This window comes from Saccostrea echinata, unplaced genomic scaffold (genome assembly GCF_033153115.1).
Source record: "Saccostrea echinata isolate AGI-Se365-2 ecotype Australia unplaced genomic scaffold, CSIRO_AGI_Sech_v1 ptg000001l, whole genome shotgun sequence".
In the NCBI taxonomy this organism is placed as follows: Eukaryota; Metazoa; Mollusca; class Bivalvia; order Ostreida; family Ostreidae; genus Saccostrea; species Saccostrea echinata.
In genome coordinates this window covers 12,902,511-12,925,289 of record NW_026889750.1, presented here as the reverse complement: position 1 = coordinate 12,925,289, position 22,779 = coordinate 12,902,511, and the positions used below count along the sequence as shown (strand labels likewise).

General features: G+C 34.7%; 1 protein-coding gene across 1 annotated transcript in view; it reads right to left on the bottom strand.

Moving 5' to 3' along the window:
- LOC133185339 (vacuolar protein sorting-associated protein 16 homolog) overlaps positions 1-22,779 on the bottom strand; it is a 765,182-nt gene that overhangs the window by 613,679 nt on the left and 128,724 nt on the right. Inside the window, exon 6 of the mRNA XM_061320487.1 lies at positions 8,832-8,950. Coding sequence (XP_061176471.1) covers positions 8,832-8,950 — 119 coding nt within the window. The remainder of the gene's footprint in view (positions 1-8,831; positions 8,951-22,779) is intronic.

Here is a 22,779-nt window from a genome sequence, read left to right as displayed (position 1 = left end):
ATGATTCTAAGCCATTTAGTACCCGAAATATTTGATTAAAGCCATAAATTTTCAAAAGTAGGCCACCGTGACCTACTTTTCAGTTGTTGTACTCCGAGGACCCATGATGCATAAACTGACAAAGTTTTATGATTCTAAGCCAATTAGTACCCGAAATATTTTATTAAAGCCATAAATTTTCCGAAAGTAGGTCACGGTGACCTACTTTTTTAGTCGACCTACTCCGAAGACCCATGACGCATCAACTGACAAAGTTTGATGATTCTAGCCAATAAGTACCCACAATATTTAATTACAGCCATAAATTTTCAAAAGTAGGTCACCGTGACCTACTTTTAAGTCAACCTACTCCGAGGACCAAAGATGCATCAACTGACAAATTTTGACGATTCTAAGCCAAATAATTCCTGAAAAATATTAAATACAGCCATAAAATTTCAAAAGTAGGTCACCGTGACCTACTTTTCAGTTGTTGTACTCAGAGGACCCAAGACGCATCAACTGACAAAGTTTAATGATTCTAAGCCAATTATTACCCTAAATATTTGATTAAAGCCATAAATTTTCAAAAGTAGGTCACTGTGACCTACTTTTCAGTTGTTGTACTCTGAGGACCCATGATGCATAAACTGACAAAGTTTTATGATTCTAAGCCAATTAGTACCTGAAATATTTTATTAAAGCCATAAATTTTCCGAAAGTAGGTCACGGTGACCTACTTTTTTAGTCGACCTGCTCTGAAGACCCATGAAGCATCAACTGACAAAGTTTGATGATTCTAAGCCAATTAGTACCCAAAATATTTAAGTAAAGCCATAAATTTTCAAAAGTAGGTCACGGTGACCTACTTTTTAGTCGACCTACTCCGAAGACCCAAGATGCATCAACTGACAAAGTTTGATGATTCTAAGCCAATTAGTACCTGAAATATTTAATTATAGTCATATAAATTGAAAAGTAGGTCAAGGTGACCTACTTTTCAGTTGACCTTTTTTGAGGACCCAAGATGCATCAACTTCCAAAGTTTTATGATCATTGGCCTTAAAATGTCAAAATTATGCCTCTAAAACGCTTTGAAATCGAATGCCTGCAAAGTTCAAAAAGTAGGTCACTGTGACCTACTTTTTAATAAATATGTTTTTTTGGCCCCAAGATGCATCATCTTACAAGATTTAATGATTCTAAGCCTCCCCGTATTCGAATTAATAACCTTAATTTTTTTAAAAAGATTAGCCATAAAATTCAAAAAGTAGGTCAAGGTGACCTAGTTTTTAGTTGACGTACTTTGAGGACCCAAGATGCATCAACTGACAAAGTTTGATGATCATAGGCCTTAAATTGTTCAAAATATGCCTCTAAATCATTTTGAAAAAGAATGGCCGCAAAATTTAAAAAGTAGGTCAAGGTGACCTACTTTTGAGTCAACATGATATGAGGTCCTTAGATGCACCAACTGACAAAATTTGATGATCCTAGTCCTTATAGTAAGCAAAATATCAACATTTTAATAAAATGTAATTTTTGGTCAACTTTGAAGTGACCTTGAGACCACGCCCTTTGCCCCAGGGTAAATCCCCGTGCAAATTTTAATCTACAACATATCCTCATCCTTTTGTGTAAGTTTGGTGATAATCTGCCCAGTGGTTCTTGAGCAGAAGATTTTTTAGCAACCAGTACTTTTTTTTCTATTTTCCTAATTATCTCCCCTTGTTAAAGGGTCACAACCCCAGTTTTAGTATAAAAGGGAGCCCTTGGGCCAAGGATACCCTGTGACAAATTTGACAATAATTGGCCAAGGGGTTCTTGAGTTATGGCCCATATTCTAAAAAGTTTACGCACACCGCACACCGCACAAATGGCCATAGCATTAGCTCTTTGAGCCTTTGGCTCAGAAGAGCTAATAAGAAGAACTAGAAACTCATTACTAGTAATGAGAAGGTCTTCCGTTATACTACTTCCTGTTTGCATGAACATGTCTTTTCCAACGTCGGTATTAGCCTAAAACTTATGTAGAAACAAAATAACTTAAAAAATATTTTTTTGCTTCGTTTCCTGTCACGACCGGAAGTAATGACGACACACGACTTTTACACGAAGCAAATGAACTGATGACTAAATAAAAGTTTTGAAAGTTTTAGACTTAAGTCTTTTACTGTTGCCCAACAATTGTGAGAACAAATTCTAATTTTGAGGACAGGAAAACGCACGACCGGAAGGGAACTGAATAAAAATCTTTGAATTTTCTCTTGACTTTTGCAGTATCTACAGCATATGTAAAAACATTTCAAATACTTATCTATAAGTGATATTTATGAGAAAGTTAAACCACGAAATAACGTAGTTTATCTCATAAAACCGGAAGTTTAAAGTTTTTTTTTTCCCGGTGGAATCTTACATATTTCAAAACAGCGAAAGGGAAGCAAGAAAGTGATGAAAGTTTTAATTTTAAGAAGAAAAGTTGAAATTTTTGATTTCTTTGATCACTTCCTGTGATGACCGGAAGTGAAGGCTGACGCTTTTAACCCTATGTGCTTTGCCTTCTCACCAACGTTTTTTACTCCTATAAATTTGGTGTCTTACTTTCATGCCGTTTCCGAGATCTCGCTGAAATAACTTTTCATTTTGAGGACAAGAAAACACGCGACCGGAAGTGAATTTTACCAAGATATTTCACGTCACACTAGACATCTGCAGTCTCAATAACGTATATAAAAATCATTTAAAGAACTCTATCTATAAGCGATATTTTGGAAAAAATTCAAAACCCCTATTATGTAGTTTTTCTCTTATAACAGGAAGTTGTCGATTTTTGTTTCCGGTGGGACCAACACATATCGTAACTGTGATAAAGATACAATTATATGATGCAAGTCTTATTCCAAAAGAGAAAAGTTGAAATTTTTCATATCTTTGATCACTTCCTGTGACGACTGGAAGTGACGACTGACGCTCTTAACCCAAATGGTTTTGTCTACTCCTCAAGGTCTAATACTCCTAAAAGTTTGGTGTCTAAATCTCTTACCGTTTCTGAGATCTCACTCGGACAAGTTCTCGTTTTGCGGACATTTAAACGTGCAACCGGAAGCGAATTTTACAGAGATATTTGACGTTACTTTAGACATTTGCAGTCTTGATAACATATTCAAAAATCAGTTCAAATACGTTATCTATAAAAAATATTTATGGGAAAGTAAAATACTCAAATTATGCAGTTTTTCACTTATAGCCGGAAGTTGATGTTTTTGTTTCCGGTGGGACTAACATATTTCGAATCTACAAATAAGATGCAACAATGTGATGAAAGAAAAAAATCAAAAAAGAAAAGTTGAAAATTTCGATTTCTTTGATCACTTCCTGTGACGACCGGAAGTGACGGCTGACGCTCTTAACCCAAATGGATTTGCCTACTCCTCAAGATCTATTAGTTATATAAGTTTGGTGTCTTAATCTCTTACCGTTTCTGAGATATGACTGGGACAAAATATTTTTGAAAAAAATGGAAATCGGACATATCTGACGACCGGAAGTGAATTTTGAAAAAATTAAAAAATCGTCTAGGCGTATTTTCATTCTCTATCATCCCTGAAAATTTTAAGAAAATCCGTCCAGCCATCTCTGAGAAATCGCCAAGAAAAGAAAAGGGGGAAAAAAAATAATAATAAAAAGAAGAAACAGTAGAATCACTATAAGGTCTTCCGTCTGAAACGGAAGACCTTAATAAGAAACATTAGAATAACAGTTGGGTCTCCTGAAAGGAAGCTTCGCAAGACCCTAATAATAGTAAGAAACAGAGTAAAAACAGTACATTCCCAAACTCCATTTTGGGAACATAATAACTAGAAAATCTGCTATTGCAAGCAATAGCATATGTCACCCCGAACTGAACCATAAGCTCTAAGATTGTTCCAAAGAAAGAAAGTATTCGTAGAAAAATCTCCTCCCCCTTCTCACTCAAGTTATATAAAGTATTCTCTAGAAGAAAATTGATTTTGATACATCTGATTGGTTTAAAATAAAATTATTAATTTTTCTCTGATATCAGGAATAACAAGAATGTTTTCTGTAGAATATGGAAGACCTTAATTTACAGAATGCCAGGTTCACGTCAAAACATGGCTGACACAAAATAGTTCCTGAATTTTCCTCATCAATTTGGGCATTTTTACATAGGACATGGGCTAAATTTTTTTATGAGATGATAAAATATGTATATACTTTTTTTTTTAGTTTAGCAGAATCATGAACATTTCCGGCATACTGAATGTACTAAAGTGATGAGACTTTTACAAACCTGCAGGAGTGGATCCAAAGATTTTCAAATTCATAAAAAGATGGAAATTTAATTGAAATAATTCTAACTAATCAATGAATGAAATTATTCATATGCAAGTAATACATTCACAAGAAAACGTGAAATGCTAATGAATACGGCTAACAATCACTACTTTTCAAAGATAAGTCATCAAAATAAAAAAAATATATATCTAGATTTTTTGATGTCCTATCAGACCTGAAAGTTTCATGAAAATCAAGTCAGCTGTTTCCAAGAACTTGCATGCACAAAATTGGTAAGAAAAAAAAATAAATAAAAATGGTGGAAAAGAAACCTAAGAATAACAAGAAGGTCTTCTGCTAAAGATGGAAGACCTTAATAATAATAATAAGAAACAATAAAATCACTATAAGGTCTTCCGTGAAGATGGAAGACCTTAACTAGAAACTTGTTGCCATGGCAACAAAAAGGTCTTCTGTTCTTTTATGTTACTGTTTGCATTGATTTTTGCATGTAGAGATACACATACAGTATATACTAGTAAAAGTAGGGTAAAGTTTCTTTTCAGTACTCGCAGTCCATTGATATTTATTGCAAAAATGAAAGTATTCCTTCCCTATACAGTTTAAATGATATTGTATGCTTTGCTTTTGCATTTAGAGAAGCATATTTAGACTATTTAAGTAAAAATAGAGTATATAGACAACAACCTGTCAGTACTTACAGTACTTTGATTTTTAGTGCAAAATTGAAAGTATCCTTGTCCTTATATATGAAGTAGTATGCATTACTTTTTGCATTAAGAGAATCATATTTACACTATTTAAGTTGAAGTAAGGATTAAGAACTATCTAGAAAACAACCTGTCAGTACCTATGGTCCTTTGATTTTTACTGCAAAAACGAAAGTATACTCTGTCCTTATTTATGGTAATGCATGCATTGATTTTTGCAAGTAGAGAAACATCTATATATTAATTAAAGTAAAAGAATGCAGTACCTTTAAAATGTCCTTTCAGTCCTTGTGGTACTTTGATTTTTATTGGATAATGGAAGTAGCTTCAATTAAATTGATAAGATAATGTATGCATTGATTTTTGTATATAGAAAAACATGCCTGATTATACTAGTTAGAAAAAAGTGGGTATCTTGAAAAAGTCCTTTCAATACTTATGGTACTTCGATTTTTGCTGGAATTAAATGTAGCCTCCATCCTTATATAAAGATAATATATGCATTAATTTTTTTATGTAGAGAAACATGTAAATACAACCTTCATGTAAGTAAAAGTAAGAAATGCCCTATCAGTACTAACGATACTTTTTTTAATGCAAAACGAAAGTAGGTGAAATTCATCTGATTTTAAAACAAATTATATATTTAGCAATTGTAGACAAATCTCTACTATACCTGAAAAAATCTGAAAAAATATTAAAAAGCAAACAAGAGGCCCATGGGCCACATTGCTCACCTGAGTAACTTTGGCAATGCTGTTCTTTACCAGATTTCCCCCCTTGTAATACCTATTGTGGCCCCGCCCTACCCCCTGGGGTCATGATTTGAACAATTTAGAATCTACACTACCCCAGGATGCTTCCACATAAGTTTCTGCTTTTCTGGTCCAGTGGTTCTTGAGAACAAGATTTTTCAAGTTTTTCCAATATATTTCATTGTAAAACTTGGATTCCCTATTGTGGCTCTGCCCTACCCCCGAGGTCATGATTTGAACAATATAGAATCTACACTACTTGAGGATGCTTCCACATTAAGTTTCACTTTTTCTGGCCAAGTTGTTCTTGAGAAGAATTTTAAAGATTTTTCTTACATATTTCAATGTAAAACTTGGATTCCCTATTGGCCCCGTCCTACCCCAGGGGGTTATGATTCGAACAATTTAGAATCTACACTACCCGAGGATGCTTCCACATGAGTTTCAGCTTTTCTGATCCAGTGGTTCTCTCCCAGGATGCTTCCACATAAGTTTCAGCTTTTCTGGCCCTGTGGTTCTTGAGAAGAAGATTTTTAAAGGTTTTTCCCTATATATTTCAATATAACACTTGGATTCCCTATTGTGGCTCCGCCCTACCACCAGGGGTCATGATTTGAACAATTTAGAATCTACACTATCCCAGGATGTTTCCACATAAGTTTCAGGTTTTTTGGCCCAGTGGTTCTTGAGTAGAAGATTTTTTAATGACCCAACCCTATTTTTGTCTTTTCTAGATTATCTCCCCTTGTAAGGGGACTTGGCCCTTTATTTTAACAATTTAATCTCCCCTTCACCCAAGGATTCTTTGTACAAAGTTTGGTTAAAATTAGCCCACTGGTTCTTGAGAAGAAGTTGAAAATGTGAAAAGTTTACAGGACGGATGGACAGACGAATGGACAGATGGACGGAGAGACGGACGGACAATGGGTGATCAGAAAAGCTCACTTGAGCTTTCAGCTCAGGTGAGCTAAAAAGTCGAAAATTGACCACAACAGAAATACACTTCCAGTTCGGAAAGGAACTGCTGAAAACAAACATAATTAAGTTGTTCAGTGACAAATATCAGGATCTAATATTCCTGAAACTTTCACTTCCTAACCTAAAACCATTTCCAAGAAAAACACCAGACAAAAGTTCATTTTAAAATTAGAAATTCGGCCATAACTTTGGAAGTGAATTTTTCAAAAAACGGAATTTCATATAAACTTCACCTATCATCCTATTATCTGGTAAAAAAAATTGTAAATCTATCCAAACATCTCGGAGTAATCACACTCACAAAATTTGGGAGGAATAATAATAGCAAGAGGCCCAAGGGCCTTAATGGTCACCTGAGTATAAAACAACAATCCATAGAAGATCCATAGAGTATAAAATAAACTGATAGAAGAAGCTTTTGTAAATATTTGATCGTCCATTGTGGCCCCACCCTATCCCCAGAATCATGATTTGAACAAACATGAATCTATACTACCTGAGGATGTTTCCATGTAAATATAACCAATCATGGCTTTGCTGTTCTTGAGGAAAGAATTTTTTCAAGATTTTTTCTACATATTCCAATGTAAAACTTTTATTGTCAATTGCGGCCCACCCTACCCCTGGGAGTCATGATTTAACAAATTTGAATCTACACTACCTGAAGATGTTTCCATATTTCATCTCTCTTGGCCCAGTGGTTCTGGAGAAGGAGATTTTTCCAATGTATTTCCATGTAAAACTTTGATCATCCATTGTGGCCCCACCCTACCCCCAGGGGTCATGATTTGAACAAACTTGAATCTACACTACCTGAGGATGCTTCCATTTTTAAAGATTTTTCCTATATATTTCTATGTTAACTTTGATCATCCATTGTGGCCCCACCCTATCCCTGGGGGTCATGAATTGAACTTGAATCTACACTACCTGAGAAAGCTTCCATATAAATTTGACTCAACATGGCTTTGCTGTTCTTGAGAAGAATATTTTTAAAGATTTTCCCTATGTATTCCTATGTAAACTTTGATCCTCCATTGTGGACCCATCCTATCCCCTTGGGTCATGATTTGAGCAAACTTGAATCTACACTACCTCATAATGATTCAACATAAGTTCATATTTCCAAACACAATGGTTCTTGAGAAGATTTTTATATGATGCCGTTAATTTTTCACTAATTCATAATTATCTCCCCTTGAAAGAAGGTGTGGCCCTTCATTTGAATCCCCATTACCCAAGGAGGCAAGTTTGGTTGAAATTGGCCCAATGGTTCTTGAGAAGAAGATGAAAATGTGAAAAGTTTACGACAACGCCAACAACGACAACGCGGACAATGACAGACAATGAACAAATTTTGATCAGAAAAGCTCAATTGAGCCTTCGGCTCAGGTGAGCTAATAATAATAAACATAAACATTTCAAGAGGTCTTTCCACAGAAAGGTGGAAAGACCTAATAATAATAATAGTCAGAACAATTTCAATAGGTCTTTCCACAGAAAGGTGGAAAGACTTAATAATAAGAAAAAACAGAAGAATCCACAGAAAGGTGGAAAGACCTAATAAAACACTAGTAGACTAATTGTTCAGAGAACAATTAGAGGCCTTTCCACCTTCTTGAGTGTTTTCATATCATTTGGCTTCAAAAATAAGAATGCAAGAAAATAAATCTCAAAATTTGATTTTTTGCTACTATTTATTGGTGGGATCTGTCCTCTGAAGAGTTCTAAAGGTCTTTGCACATCTCCAAAAAAGATGTTTATTTTATTTATTTTTCTCTCTTTCCCTTTTCTCTTCCTTTCTCTTCCTCTTCCTTTCTCTCTCTCTCCTCTCCTCTCTTTTGCTTCCATGTTTATGCTTCGCTTGCTATGCACACACTGTTTACATAGTAACCATAGGGGCTTGTCTTCCGGATTGTTAAATGTAAAATAAATTTTAAAAATTTTGAATCTTCTTTAATTACACTTAAAAGTTTTTAAAATAGAGATTCTGACACTTTCAGTCAAGAAAAAATAACGTTTAAAAAAGACGTAACACACCTATATACATAAACTCTGTAGGTGTGGTATGTCTTTTTTATTTTCAATTCACCTGAACTTGATACTGTCCTCCATGGTCAATCAGACAAAGCTCACTCTCTTTGGCAATCAGTGCTCTGGACTGTCGATCTAAATTAATTATTGTCCAGCTACTGGGGGCTGAAGAAAGGCCTGAAAAATAAATTAATTATGAATCAGTTACTGTAAATGACGTAACATATTTATTTAGCATGTGGGATATTTGCAGGATACTGATTTTTCAACAAATATCATAATAGATTTAACAGCAATAAATACCAGACAACACTTTAAAGATAAAATTGTAAATTTAAGGTAAAGAAAAGTGACAAAAATTTTTAAACATTCTTGAGATTAAACCCGACTTGCCTGCGTGAGAGGCACGACATTAATCACTGTACTATTGGGGATGCACGCTTTGAGAGGAAAAGTGACTAATTTCTAGAATAAGGATTTATTAATTTTAAATAAAGTATATATTTAGCACTCAGGTAAGACTTTCTATTATCCCTACTTAAATCATTAAAAAATATTGAAAAGCAAAAAAGTTGAAAAAAAAATCAATTCTTGAAATTCACTTCAAATGGTGACTGGAAACATCGATGACGCATGAAAAATTAAATGAACATTTACAAGTCATCCTCTAAGATCTCTGACATGTCTTATATTCATATCTTTAGCCATTCTGGAGGAGTTGCGAAAACAATAATCCATTTTAAAATCAGGAAAATGGCCATAACTTGGAACCGGAAGGGAATTTTTCAAATTTTCTTTGTGATGAACAAAGTTCATATCATGTTCCATTACCTCTGAAAGTTTCACTGAAATCCAGTGAATACTCAGTCAAAATACAGAATTTGACTGAGATTTTTGTTCAAATATAATGATATAAATAAATTGTTAAGATGAACAATTTTGCTTCAGTAATGTTTAACAAAATATTGATCATTAAAGGGTTATAGATTAAAGACTTTCGGCCCTTCTTGGCCCCTAATGTGAGAGGTCAGCCCCTTTTTTCTTGATATCATCTTAAAGCTCTCATGATTTTGACCACTTTTTGTTCAACAACTATTCAGAAATCCTTTTTTGTTTTTGGGATAAATGCAAAAGAAATATTAAGGGCCGACCCTTCAAGTCCTAAATGGGGACGTCTAGCAAAAATTGAAAGAGTGCATATTGTTCAGAATATTATTTTGAACGTCTTTTGTTCAATACTGTTTATCAAAATATTCTTCCTTTTCGAGATATATTGTGCCAAAGATTATGGAATCTGGCCCCTAATGACCCCTTATTGCGTAACATATGATGTCAACATCATGTTATTTAGTTAAAGAGTGTGATTATGAACTATTTCGCTTCAGTAATATATTACAAAATATTGATCATTAAAGAGTTATTGATTGTACATTTTTGGCCCCTCTCAGCCCCTAATTTAAGGGGTCAGACCCTTTTCCTTCATATCGCCTAAAAGCTCTCATGATGTTGAACACTTTTTGTTCAACAACTATTCAAAAATTTTTTTTCGTTTCCAAGTTATATGCGAAAGATATATTTAGGGGCCGGCCCTTCAACTCCTTAATGGGGACTTCCAGTGGTTCTGGAGAAGATTTTTTAAAGATTTTTTGTATGTATTTCTATGTAAAACTTTGATCATCCATTGTGGCCACACCCTATCCCTGCGGTTATGATTTTAATAAACTTGAGTCTACACTACCTGAGGATGTTTCCATCTAAGTTTCATCTTACCTGGTCCAGTGGTTCTTGAGAAGATCTTTAAAAGATACCATTAATTTTCACTAATTCTTAATTATCTCCCCTTGGAAGAAGGTGTGGCCCTTCATTTAAACAAACTTTAATTACAAGGATACTTTGTGACAAGTTTGGTGGAAATTGGCCCAGTGGTTCTTGAGAAGAAGTCGAAAATGTGAAAAGTTTATGCATGACGCACACCCACATGACGTAAGACAAAAACAGATAGCAATAGGTAACCTGAGTGACTCAGGTGACCTAAAAATTACTAAAAGTTTTTGTTAACCTGCATTTTGTACACAAATGAATTCCCGTTAAAAACAAGAGGCCCAAGGGCCTTAACGGTCACCTGAGTACAATACAACAATTTAGAGGATCCATACACTGATAAATGAAGCTTTGTTGCTCAAAAGCAAGAAAAATAGTATGATTAGCATCTTCAAAATAATTGGTCTAGTATCTATCTGTCCCCTCTTTATCACTATAACCATGCACACTATTAACAAAAGTCTATTTTTTAAACCCATATTATTACTTCTCACATTGGCCTCTCTTTGCCTTTGAAGAACATTTTAAAAGATAAGCTACTTTTGTTTCATTTTTATTCATCTATTATTTCCAAGTCTGTACCTGATCATTTAAAACTATGAAAGTACTTTTTGAATTATACAATAAATATTCTTGCATAATTCTCTTATTCAATTAACCTTTCAAATACATTATTTACAGTGATTAATTATCAAAGTTGAATGACAAAGGGGAATAACTTCGCTCAGCAGAATACAAATTAATAGAGCCCTGGCCAGGACCAGAACACTTGACTAAATAGTCTAAGTGTTCAAAATTGTGGTAAAAATACCCTTGCATATTAATTAAAACTTTTATTCTGTTTGCTTCGAATATGCCCAGAAGCATAGAAGATTTTCAAAGAAATGCATTTTCACAATATTATTAAATAAATAAAGCCCCACCCTTACACCAGAACATCTGACTGGAAGAAGCACCGTTGCTCATCATAACTATACACTTGTTTCTTTGCTTTATAACCAGTAGTAGAAAAAAAAATATTTTGAAAGAAAGTATGCATTTTCACTATATAATCAATAGAGACCCCCCCACCCCCACCCTTCACCAGAACCCCTGACCCAGGGGCCATGGATTTCACAACTTTGGATGAGGCATTCTTCCTTATCATAACCATGCACTTCCTTGGTTTGAATAATACCCAGAAGCAGAGAAGAAGATTTTGAAAGAATTTATGCATTTTCCCTATAAAATCAATAGAGCCCTGCCCTAACACCAGAGTCCCTGACCCAGGGGCCATGGAATTCATAATTTCTGAGGAGGCAGCCTTGCTCATCATATCTATGTACTTAGTTTATTTAATATCCAGGAGCAGAGGAGAAGATTTTCAAAGAATTAATGCATTTCCACTATATATATCAATAGAGCCCCACCCTAACACCAGAACCTGACCCAGGGGCCATGAAGTTCATAATTTTGGAAGATGCAACCATGCTCGTCATAACTATGCACTAAGTTAGTTTATTTAGTACCCAGGAGCAGAGGAGACTTTCAAAGAATTAATGCAATTTTTCTATATAATCAATAGAGCCCCACCCTAACACCTGAACCCTTGACCCAGGGGCCATGAAATTCACAATTTTTGAAGAGGCACTCTTGCTCTTCATAACTATGTACTTAGAACAGGGAATTATTTAAACTTAGACTAATTATAAATCCTGGATTTTCAGAAAATTTTGAAATCAGGTGTAGTGCCTGAAAACTAACTTAGTTTTGTTTGAAATATCAGTTTTCACTGTAGTAGATACTGTCTAAATGGGTAAGTGTGTATATAAGAAGCTAATATAATTGAATTATTGTTTATTTTTATTCATTCATGTTTTTATTGTGTTTCAATTTCATATTTTTATTGGGGTTTTTTTTCAGTCATAATTATTATTTCTAGGGTAAATGGCTTTTATGCAGTGTATCTGGTGTTCTACTGTTGTATCTTAGGGGGTTAGTTGATTTGCAGGGTTTTAAACTAACTTTTGCTAGCCATGTGGGCTACTGAACTTTGCCATCCCAGGGGCCCACATCCAAATTTAGTTGCCCACACTTTTATTTTAAAAATTAAAAGGACAAAACACAGTTTATTTTTGTCTATAGAAGGTTTTAATCATTCAGATATTTCAAATTCCATTTCAATTTCCTTCAAATTTTCAAAAACTTCATTTTCAGAAATGTCATCACTTAGATCATCCTCTGAATCATACTCTTCATCTGCATCTCCGATTGCATGACTGGTTTCAGATTCTTCTTCGCTTGCATCAATGGGTTCTTCTTCATCTGCCTCACGGTTTTCTTCTTCTTCCATGGCATTGCTCTCCTCAGGATGATTCACAGCAATGACAGCATCACTGTTTTCCTCCATTTCTTCAGTCTCTATGCTCTTCTTCCTTTCAAATAGTGGGCGTCTTTGCCTTATGGAACTGCTGTTCCAAGAATGTATTGCTGGCTTTGGGTCATAGTCCATAATGTTTTTGGAGTGAAGCTTAATAGAGAGAGCATGATTAAGTGTGGTTTGATTGAGTCTAGATCTTAGATTTGTTTTGAGGCATTTCAATTGGGAAAACCCTCTTTCTGCTTCTGCAGAGCTTGGTGAAAGAGTGAAAATGAGGTCAATAACTGCAAGGATGTTGGAAAACTTGTTCTCAAATTTTCTCTGTATAAGGACCCAGTCACTTCCAAGAAGATCACTACAATTTAAACAAACAACTTTAACAAGTTTCTCAAAGATTATATTGGCAAGTAATTAGTTGCACTCAACATTTTTTTGATATATTTACCTCTTGTGTATTTCCTTTTTAATCATTGTCCATTCAATTTCAGCTTCAGGAACATTCACTCCAGCCTCTATGAGAACAGGATCAAAGTGCTCAAGTAGAATTTGCAACTCCTTATCCCCGAATTCTGCAATTATTTATAATTTTTTTAAGTTATTATATTTCAACCTAATTAATTTTTCCTTTTTCAAGCACTAAAATTACTTTTAAAGATTCTCTAGAAAAAACAGAAAAGAAAACACAAAATGTATTCAAAATTAGAACTGAACCTGGAAATAAAAATCAATGGGAACTGAACCTGGAAATTAAACATAATAAACTTGAATCTGGAACTAAAATAACCATCAATTCAAACTTGAAAGTTCAAACCAATACATGAACAGACTATAAACCTCTCAGATTTTGCCATTCCTTTGGCCATGCTTTTAAATCAGTTATGTGTGTTGCATTAACAACAGGCATTGTTGAAGATGGTGCAAACTCTGAAAATCTCTTCTGAAGAGCAGACTATGCTTTCAATGAAAGTGGTTTTTATTTGATTGAAGTGTTGAAAGCCAGTATTACACAACTTAGTGCCCTTATACTGATCATCTAGCTTTCTGAGGTTAGGCCCAACACTGAAATACATCAGCATCAAACTTTTGACTTTGAATTTATGAATTAACAATATCTGTAATTACTGAAAAACTACAGGAGAACAAACCTTGTTTTGCTCTTCCTTACAGCTTCCAGTGCACTTTTCAAGGAATCATGCTGACATGATATTAATGCATTCCTGTGCTGAAGGTTCAGTGATAGATGACGCAAAGGTGCAAGGACATCCAGCAAAAAGAGCATAAATCCAACAATAACTTTGGACTTTAAGAGTTTCAAAAAGCCTTTTGACTTTGCCTTAGCATCAGTTGAAACCCTTTCTCTTGTCTCCAATAACTTCAATTAGAAAAAATAATTAGGAAAATACAACAATTTTGACTCTTGTAAAATTAAAAAAATAAATTCAAAACATTTAGAAATTGATGAGTTAAATAATTACCTGTTCCATATGGGTTAATTATAATAAATTTGTATGATGTAATCACATGGAAGATGGCAGTGACCTGATGACCAATCCATCGAGTTCCTCCGACTCTAGTTGGAATGAGCAGCTTTTCATCCTGAGACTTTGTAGTTTCAAATGTTTTCTGCAGAACTGCTATGTTAAGAGCACTGTTAATTGTGATAAAAATAGTACAGTCCAGCTAATAAAATGTTCACTCGTTCTTATGTCTTCACTTTTTTAGTTACATCCTTCAAGCTTAACTCTAGCCGATGAGCCATACAGTGGATAGTAACAATTGATGGACAGTCTTTCTCCAGGATAGCTCTAACACCAGATTTGCATCCTGTCATGACACTAGCTCCATCACAACTCAAACACACTAGTTTATTCGATATCTGACTCCAGTCCATCTTCAGATTACTGACAACTGTCTCTTGTAAACCGTAAACAATATTTTCAGCAGTAGCTTTATTCGCTGAATGAACACCAATGAAATCTACAGTCACAATACCTGCTCTGCATCCTCTCACAAACCACATCTAATGTTCCTTGACAGCTGAATCAGTTGACCCGTCTCCAATCACAGGTAAAAATTTGGTGTCTTTGATCTGATTAGCTATCTTCTGAAACTCAACATAAGCAATAAACTGAATAAAAACTTTGGCCGAGTTAATGTTTCTATACGTTCTCCCTACATCAAATCCTTTCATTGCATCTAAATCACAAAGCCATGAAAAATCACTAAGTGGTCTATTTTTTTTAATGAGTGCATGACAAGTACGGAACATTTTTTCTAACTTTTCAAAGTTCTCTTTGTTAAGTGTAGAGATAATCTTGCCAGCTTCAGACTCTTCTACAGGCTTACTCTTTCCCTCATTCACCTTCACTGCATGTTTATGTTGTAAGGAATTTTCGTGTTTTGTAATGCTATCTAGTTTGTACGAGGTACAGCCTATAACAAACAGACAGGACCCAGTAGTACTCATTGGTATTTGTTGGCAATAAGTGCAAGTCATACCTTTTTCCGTGTCAATTAACCATGGTCTGTTTATCGTCCATGCAGTCAAAAACTTTCACTGTCTTTTAGATTTATCATAGACATCGTGATATTCTTTTCTATCTAATTTTGTTTTCTTTGGTTGACTGACGCCATCTATAAACCGCCACATGATTACAATTGTCAGAATCAGTTAGACGCTTTGAGAATAATGTTTCTCGGTTTTAACTACAAAATGCTTTACTGATAATGATCTAAGTAGTCTTGATCATCAAGACGTGACGACTATAAAGCGTTTTTTTTTGTTTTGTTTCGTTTTGGTAAAGACAAGCGTCTTTATGATCGAAACTACGACTTGCCAAAATGAAAATAGGAAACGTTCGGACAAAACTGGAAATTGTCATGCAGGCAACTAAAATTGCATTTTAAAATCGCCCACACGGACGTTTAGTCGCAAATGGCGAGTGGGCGATTGTTAATTTCAAACCCTGGATTTGTGATGCCAGGCATCGACTAACCCCCATCTGCGCATGCATCATTATTTTCTTGCTAAATTCTGCAGTTTTCTGCAATCAAACGGCAATATTAAAATAATCTCTCGAATGTCCGTCATTAAAATATGCTATGACTCCACTGTTTTCGCAAAACGTTCCTTCCGAGTTGCAGACATCCGTTAAACATTGCCAACAACTCACAGCTTCATAGTCCCCATGAATGAAGACCAGCTGAAGAAATGACTCGCAGCAAACGAAAATACATACCGATGCGTATTCAGCACGACAACTGCAAACACTTACATATGTTTTCACAATCATAACAACTTTTAAATCCAACGAAATGCCCAGAAAAACGCAGCGATGTAAACACTACCAAATTTACAGCAGTTTCCTAATGCAGACAACCACTCCTCGACATCACAGTCGTAACACACGACGTCACAGGTACACTGTTTTCCCGAACTTTTTCTGAAGCAAAATGGCGATTAAGCATTGTACGTAATATAAGGTATACTGTCTTTGTTGTTCAGGACACGTACTTTTAATTGTCTGTAAAAATTTCTCCTTTAACCAGGTAATTGAATATCACAAGAGGAAAGGAAACTGGAATGTCTTTAGTTCAGAAATCGGTCTTTGAAATGTGAAGATCCATGATCAGCCCACTTGTTTCACCTCCTGCTAAGAGGTGCATATTTAGTGTGCAAATCGAGAGTTTTCACAAGCCATTGTGACGTCACCCTCAATAATTTGTAACAGATTAGAGAAATCTTACAAATGAATCAATAAAAAAAATGATAATAAAGAGTTAAACTGCGGAAAACATAAGTCTTGTGTACTATAAACAAATTATTACTGATTAATCAGGTGTAAGGCACAACAATTCTCCACAAGGCAGCATTGATATAGTAGTACTTGATGTAGGCTACATGTAATACAGTATGATAGTACTTGATGTACATGTAAATATATTGTAGATAATCCGTTTATTTGAGACACCCCACCTGCCCAAGAAATAAATTTGTATTGAACCCTTTTATTGATTGATTTGTGTATGATCAAGAACTAACAAAAAGTGGGTTGACTGGAACGGGGGTGGGGGGGTGGGGGGGTCGACTTCTTATCGTTCATATAGGTCCCATAGCTAATAGCAAATGGATTTCTATTAAAATATCTATAAATCCTCAGCAATTTTATATGATATTGGATAATGATCCCCTTTTATATTAAAAATTTTAAAAAAACAATTCTAGATACCTACCCCCACCAGGAAAAATGCTCCCGTATACTCGGTGAAATTCGTAAGTTTCTCTATTAAAATATCGAAAGCCATGCATGCTTTTGTTCATACTTTATTTATAGAGTCTTTATACAAGCAAAATTAAGATGTATTATAATAAGTTTTAGTGTGTGTCCGTGTATGTTTGTGTCCCACCCAACATCCCCTTGAAATCCTCCATTGAACACAGGTGCAAAAGACATTTATAAATATTTACCCTTGGTTCAGCCAAGATATTTAAGAAATAAGGTATCATTTTTTAAACATCTATCGGGCTATAAATACGGGTTGGTCACGAGATCAAATTCCATAAAGCCCGAAGCTGGGTAAGCCTACATATCTCCATTGTGACGTCATAATGCCACACTTGACGTCAAAACTATAGGCCTAGTGCAAACTGTTTTGTTTCCAAAATAATGGTTGAAAGACATTTATAAATTTTCGCTTCATGATCACGCGGTTCATGAAATATGCTGAGGTGAAGCGTCTTTGTTCATGTTCTCATGAATTTTCAAAAATTAAATTAATTTTTCAGATATATTCCCGTGAGCATGATGAGTTGAAATTTTTTTAAAACGTATAACGTTATGCTCAAAATAATTTTCTTTCTCTAGTATACCTGGTACCTCCGTAGTTCCTCGATTGTCAGAGTTAACCTCTCTTAATTTCGTCTGTCATTCTTACACACGTTTTTTTTGCTAGATTTGTGAAAACTTGCAAAAAGAAACCTTTCTTTTCATCAGAAGTGTGTTGAGTTTCATTTTTTTTACCAAATACGACGCATAAAACAACTTACTACGACAAATGTTTACGCAATATATGTGCCGATGATTCAATGTTTGCAATGTACATGGTCGATGTAAGCGTTGAAAATGCTAGAGAAGATCTTACAGAGGAAAACAATTTCCTCTGCGATATTTTTTTTAAATACGTTCATGTCCACCATGCAACCTGAAACTGGTCTATACACGTATATATGAAAATCGCATTTGTTTATGCTTCCATATAGGCCTATATTCATTATACTCACTGAGAAATCACGCCGTCTGAAGCTTTTAGGAAATGAATATCTATTCATAGATGTAAATCCTATAGTTAAAAAAAAAAAACGATCTCAAATAAAATTCTAGTATTTTAATTAAAACTAGAGCATGTAAAGATCCAGGTATGAATTAAATTTATTTATGAAATAGATTACAGCGTTCAGAACTACGACAAAGGCTAGACGTGTCAAAACGAAAAAACACATGGATAAAAAAAAATCTGCTCGACGCTCACCAACACTCTGCAACATCACATCTTTAGGGCCTATCTTATTCTTTCTCCATTTTAAAAATATTGCCATGAAGACCTTTTGTCATGGGCGTAATCATAATCACGCTCCTTATTCCGGAAATGGTTACCGTAAATCTTTTTTTTTTAAACATCACATGAGTCGACAGGCTCCATACAGTGTCAATTCTCCGGGACTACTTTCCCTACGAATAATGAAAATCAGGTCAAACATGAAGGTCAAGGGTAAAAAAATCAAAGCATGATCGAAACATCTTGTCACAAGCAATGCACATGTCAAATATGAAAGCCCCATCTTTTCTCAATCAAAAGTTATAAGGAAAGATAACATTTTTGAAAAGTAGGTCAAACTTCAATGTCAAGGTCACAGGGTCAAAATCATGGTATATTTAGAAAGGTCTTGTCACAGGTAATAAATATGTGTCATACGAAAGTCCTATCTTTTCTCTTTCAAAAGAAATTTTACCAATTTAAAGTAATGTTAATTTTTTTTAAAAGTAGGTCAAACTTTAAGGCCAAGTTCACATGGTCAAAAATCATACTATTTTTGGAAAGGTCTTGTCACAGGTAATGTACTTGTGAAATATGAAAGCCCTATCTCTTCTCATTGAAAAGTTATGACCAAGGTTAAAGCTTTTGTGACAGACTGACAGACCAATGAAATTTAATGTCCCCTTACTTTGTGAAAGCTGGGAACAATAATTTGTATGGTACATAATGTATATCATTGTTTTACACATGCATACATATTTTAAAATAAAAGTAAATGTTATTCAACATAACTGTTTTTTATTTGAATACATATAGCTAAGAGGCAAATGATAAAATGATCACTGTGACACATCAGTGTTACATTGTGTGTTCTTTTAATCATTTATTTAGAATTAGATATGTATCAATCATAACTAATTTGATACCCCACAATGGCCCAAATCCAGAAAAAGTGGGGTTTTCATCAAAGCTTCTTGATTGTGTTGCTTTAACTTTCAAATTAATTTCTTGCTAGGTAAAAACAAAGCAAATTTATATAAATTTAGGGTTTTCCATTTGTTCCTGGTTTTGATTGAATTTAAGTTTACATGTAGATACCAAATTATAGATTTTGGGATAATGAAAAAGCTGGTTTGATACAAAATTTTTTGATAATGTATTCAGCAATTATAGAACGTGTACAGAAAAAATATTAATTTCAAATTTATTAATTTCAAAAAGAATACTTTCCTGAGCTGAGAATCCTAAGTCCTCAAGTTATTCTTTTCACATACAACACCCAAAATCTGGGCCATTGAATTTATTTTGCAATGTTTTTCATAAATATTATAAAAATCAATCCAAACTTTGCTATCATATAGTGATTATGTATTTTAATTTGAAATCATGAAGATTCAATATCACTAAATCAAACTGAATGTGAAACAAGAGGCCCATGGGCCACAACGCTCACCTGAGTAACTTTGGCCCTGCTGTTCTTCACCAGACTTTCCCCCATGTAATACACCTATTGTGGTCCCATCCTATCCCAGGGGTCATGATTTTAACAATTTAGAATCTACACTACCCCAGGATACTTCTACATTAGTTTCAGCTTTTCTGGCCCAGTGGTTCTTGAGAAGAAGATTTTTTAAGATTTTTTCTATATATTTCAATGTAAAACTTGGATTCCCTATTGTGGCAACGCCCTACCCCCGGGGGTCATGCTTTTAACAATTTATATCTACACTACCCCAGGATACTTCTACATTAGTTTCAGCTTTTCTGGCCCTGTGGTTCTTGAGAAGAAGATTTTTTAAGATTGTTTCTATATATTTCAATGTAAAACTTGGATTCCCTATTGTGGCCCCGCCCTACCCCCGGGGGTCATGATTTGAACAATTTAGAATCTACACTACCCCAAGATGCTTCCACATTAGTTTCAGCTTTTCTGGCCCAGTGGTTCTTGAGAAGAAGATTTTTAAAGATTTTTTCTATATATTTCAATGTAAAACTTGGATTCCCCATTGTGGCCCCGCCCTACCCCCGGGGGTCATGATTTTAACAATTTAGAATCTACACTACCCCAAGATGCTTCCACATTAGTTTCAACTTTTTTGGCCCAGTGGTTCTTGAGAAGAAGATTTTTAAAGATTGTTTCTATATATTTCAATGTAAAACTTGGATTCCCTATTGTGGCCCCGCCCTACCCCCGGGGGTCATGATTTGAACAATTTAGAATCTACACTACCCCAAGATGCTTCCACATTAGTTTCAGCTTTTCTGGCCCTGTGGTTCTTGAGAAGAAGATTTTTTAAGATTTTTTCTATATATTTCAATGTAAAACTTGGATTCCCTATTGTGGCCCCGCCCTACCCCCGGGGGTCATGATTTGAACAATTTAGCATCTACACTACCCCAAGATGCTTCCACATTAGTTTCAGCTTTTCTGGCCCAATGGTTCTTGAGAAGATTTTTAAAGATTTTTTCTATATATTTCAATGTAAAACTTGGATTCCCCATTGTGGCCCCGCCCTACCCCCGGGGGTCATGATTTGAACAATTTAGAATCTACACTACCCCAGGATGCTTCCACATTAGTTTCAGCTTTTCTGGCCCTGTGGTTCTTGAGAAGAAGATTTTTAAAGATTTTTCCTATATATTTCTATGTAAAACATTGATTCCACATTGTGGCCCCGCCCTACCCCCCGGGGGTCATGATTTGAACAATTTAGAATCTACACTACCCCAGGATGCTTCCATATAAGTTTCAGCTTTACTGGCCCTGTGGTTCTTGAGAAGAAGATTTTTTAATGACCCCACCCTATTTTTGTCTTCTCTTGATTATCTCCCCTTGTGAGGGGACTTGGCCCTTCATTTTAACAATTTAAATTCCCCTTCACCCAAGGATGCTTTGTACCAAGTTTGGTCAAAATTGGCCCAGTGGTTCTTGAGAAGAAGTCAAAAATGTGAAAAGTTTACAGACAGACGGACAGACAGACGGACGGACGACGGACAAAATGTGATCAGAAAAGCTCACTTGAGCCTTCGGCTCAGGTGAGCTAAAAATGCAAAGGTACCTAAAAGTTTCACAAGCAGGAGTGGGATTTGGGCCAGGCTTCCTATTTTCAACAGAAAAAAATGGATACAATGACATGGGACGGTTCGATCTTACTGAAATGGAAAAGTGGAAGGGGTGGGGGTGAGGACTGCCCTTCAATGAAAATTTTAATGCTACAGTATATGTATATTAAAACTAAGAAAAATTCCAAATATCCTCCAAAAAAGTGCCCCCCCCCCCCACCACCGCAAATGCTACGAGCATTGTCATTGAAAAAACGAAATATCATTTATCAAACCAGAGGAATATTTCCTATACAAACGACAAAAACACTGATAAGGGTGAATTAAAAAAAAATGACCACCAAACTGAATTTTTTTGGCAAAATTCAACTACTCATAACATATTTTTCACTTATATCATCATATTGCAAATGCATTCTAGTTTAAAATCCTGAAGTGGCAATAGAACAGACAATTGGATTAAAAAGTTTCAGAATTTTTATTAGTAAAATTTCTTTTGAAAAAAGAAAATATCATTACACCTTAAAAGACTTTCTAAAATACATAATCACAAGAAATTATAGTTTTTTATGCTTCAAAATGGTAAAAGGGGTAAAAATGATTAAATCTAGACCTTGAATGAGTATCTTCTCTTGTACATATGACAAAAAAGTGGCTTTTTGATTGTTATTTTACATTTTTTTTTTTCAATTGTGGTTTGAAAAGTTTTAATAAGAAAAAAATATGAAGCAATAAAATTTCTCAAAATTCACTTTTTTGTCAGTTCAAGTCAATTCTTTAAATCTAAGCCAAAAAAGAATTGTTATATACGAGTTCTCTTACGAAAAATACTAGATTTTGAAGTGACCCTATGTTACATTATTGTGTTGCACTCCTGACATCTGATATGTATTTTATTTAACATTGTTTTAAAAATTATAACACACAATAACCCATTCTTACTTTGTAAATCAATTTGTCATGTTGATATTTTTCATTGTTTACAGGAGGTTTTTCATATTTTGAAGACCTTAAAACATGATTATTTGCAAACTGTAACATACCGTATTTGGCCGAATATAATACGCATTGGTGTAAAATACGCACCCCCCTTTTTGAGCCTGAAAATGGGGAAAAAAACGCAGTTCAGTTGTATTATACGCAGCAGAAAATTTTACCAAGCAGTGTTCTGAACTTTTGAAAATCGCTGTAATTTGCTATGAAAATCGGCGCGGAGATAAAGTGCCGA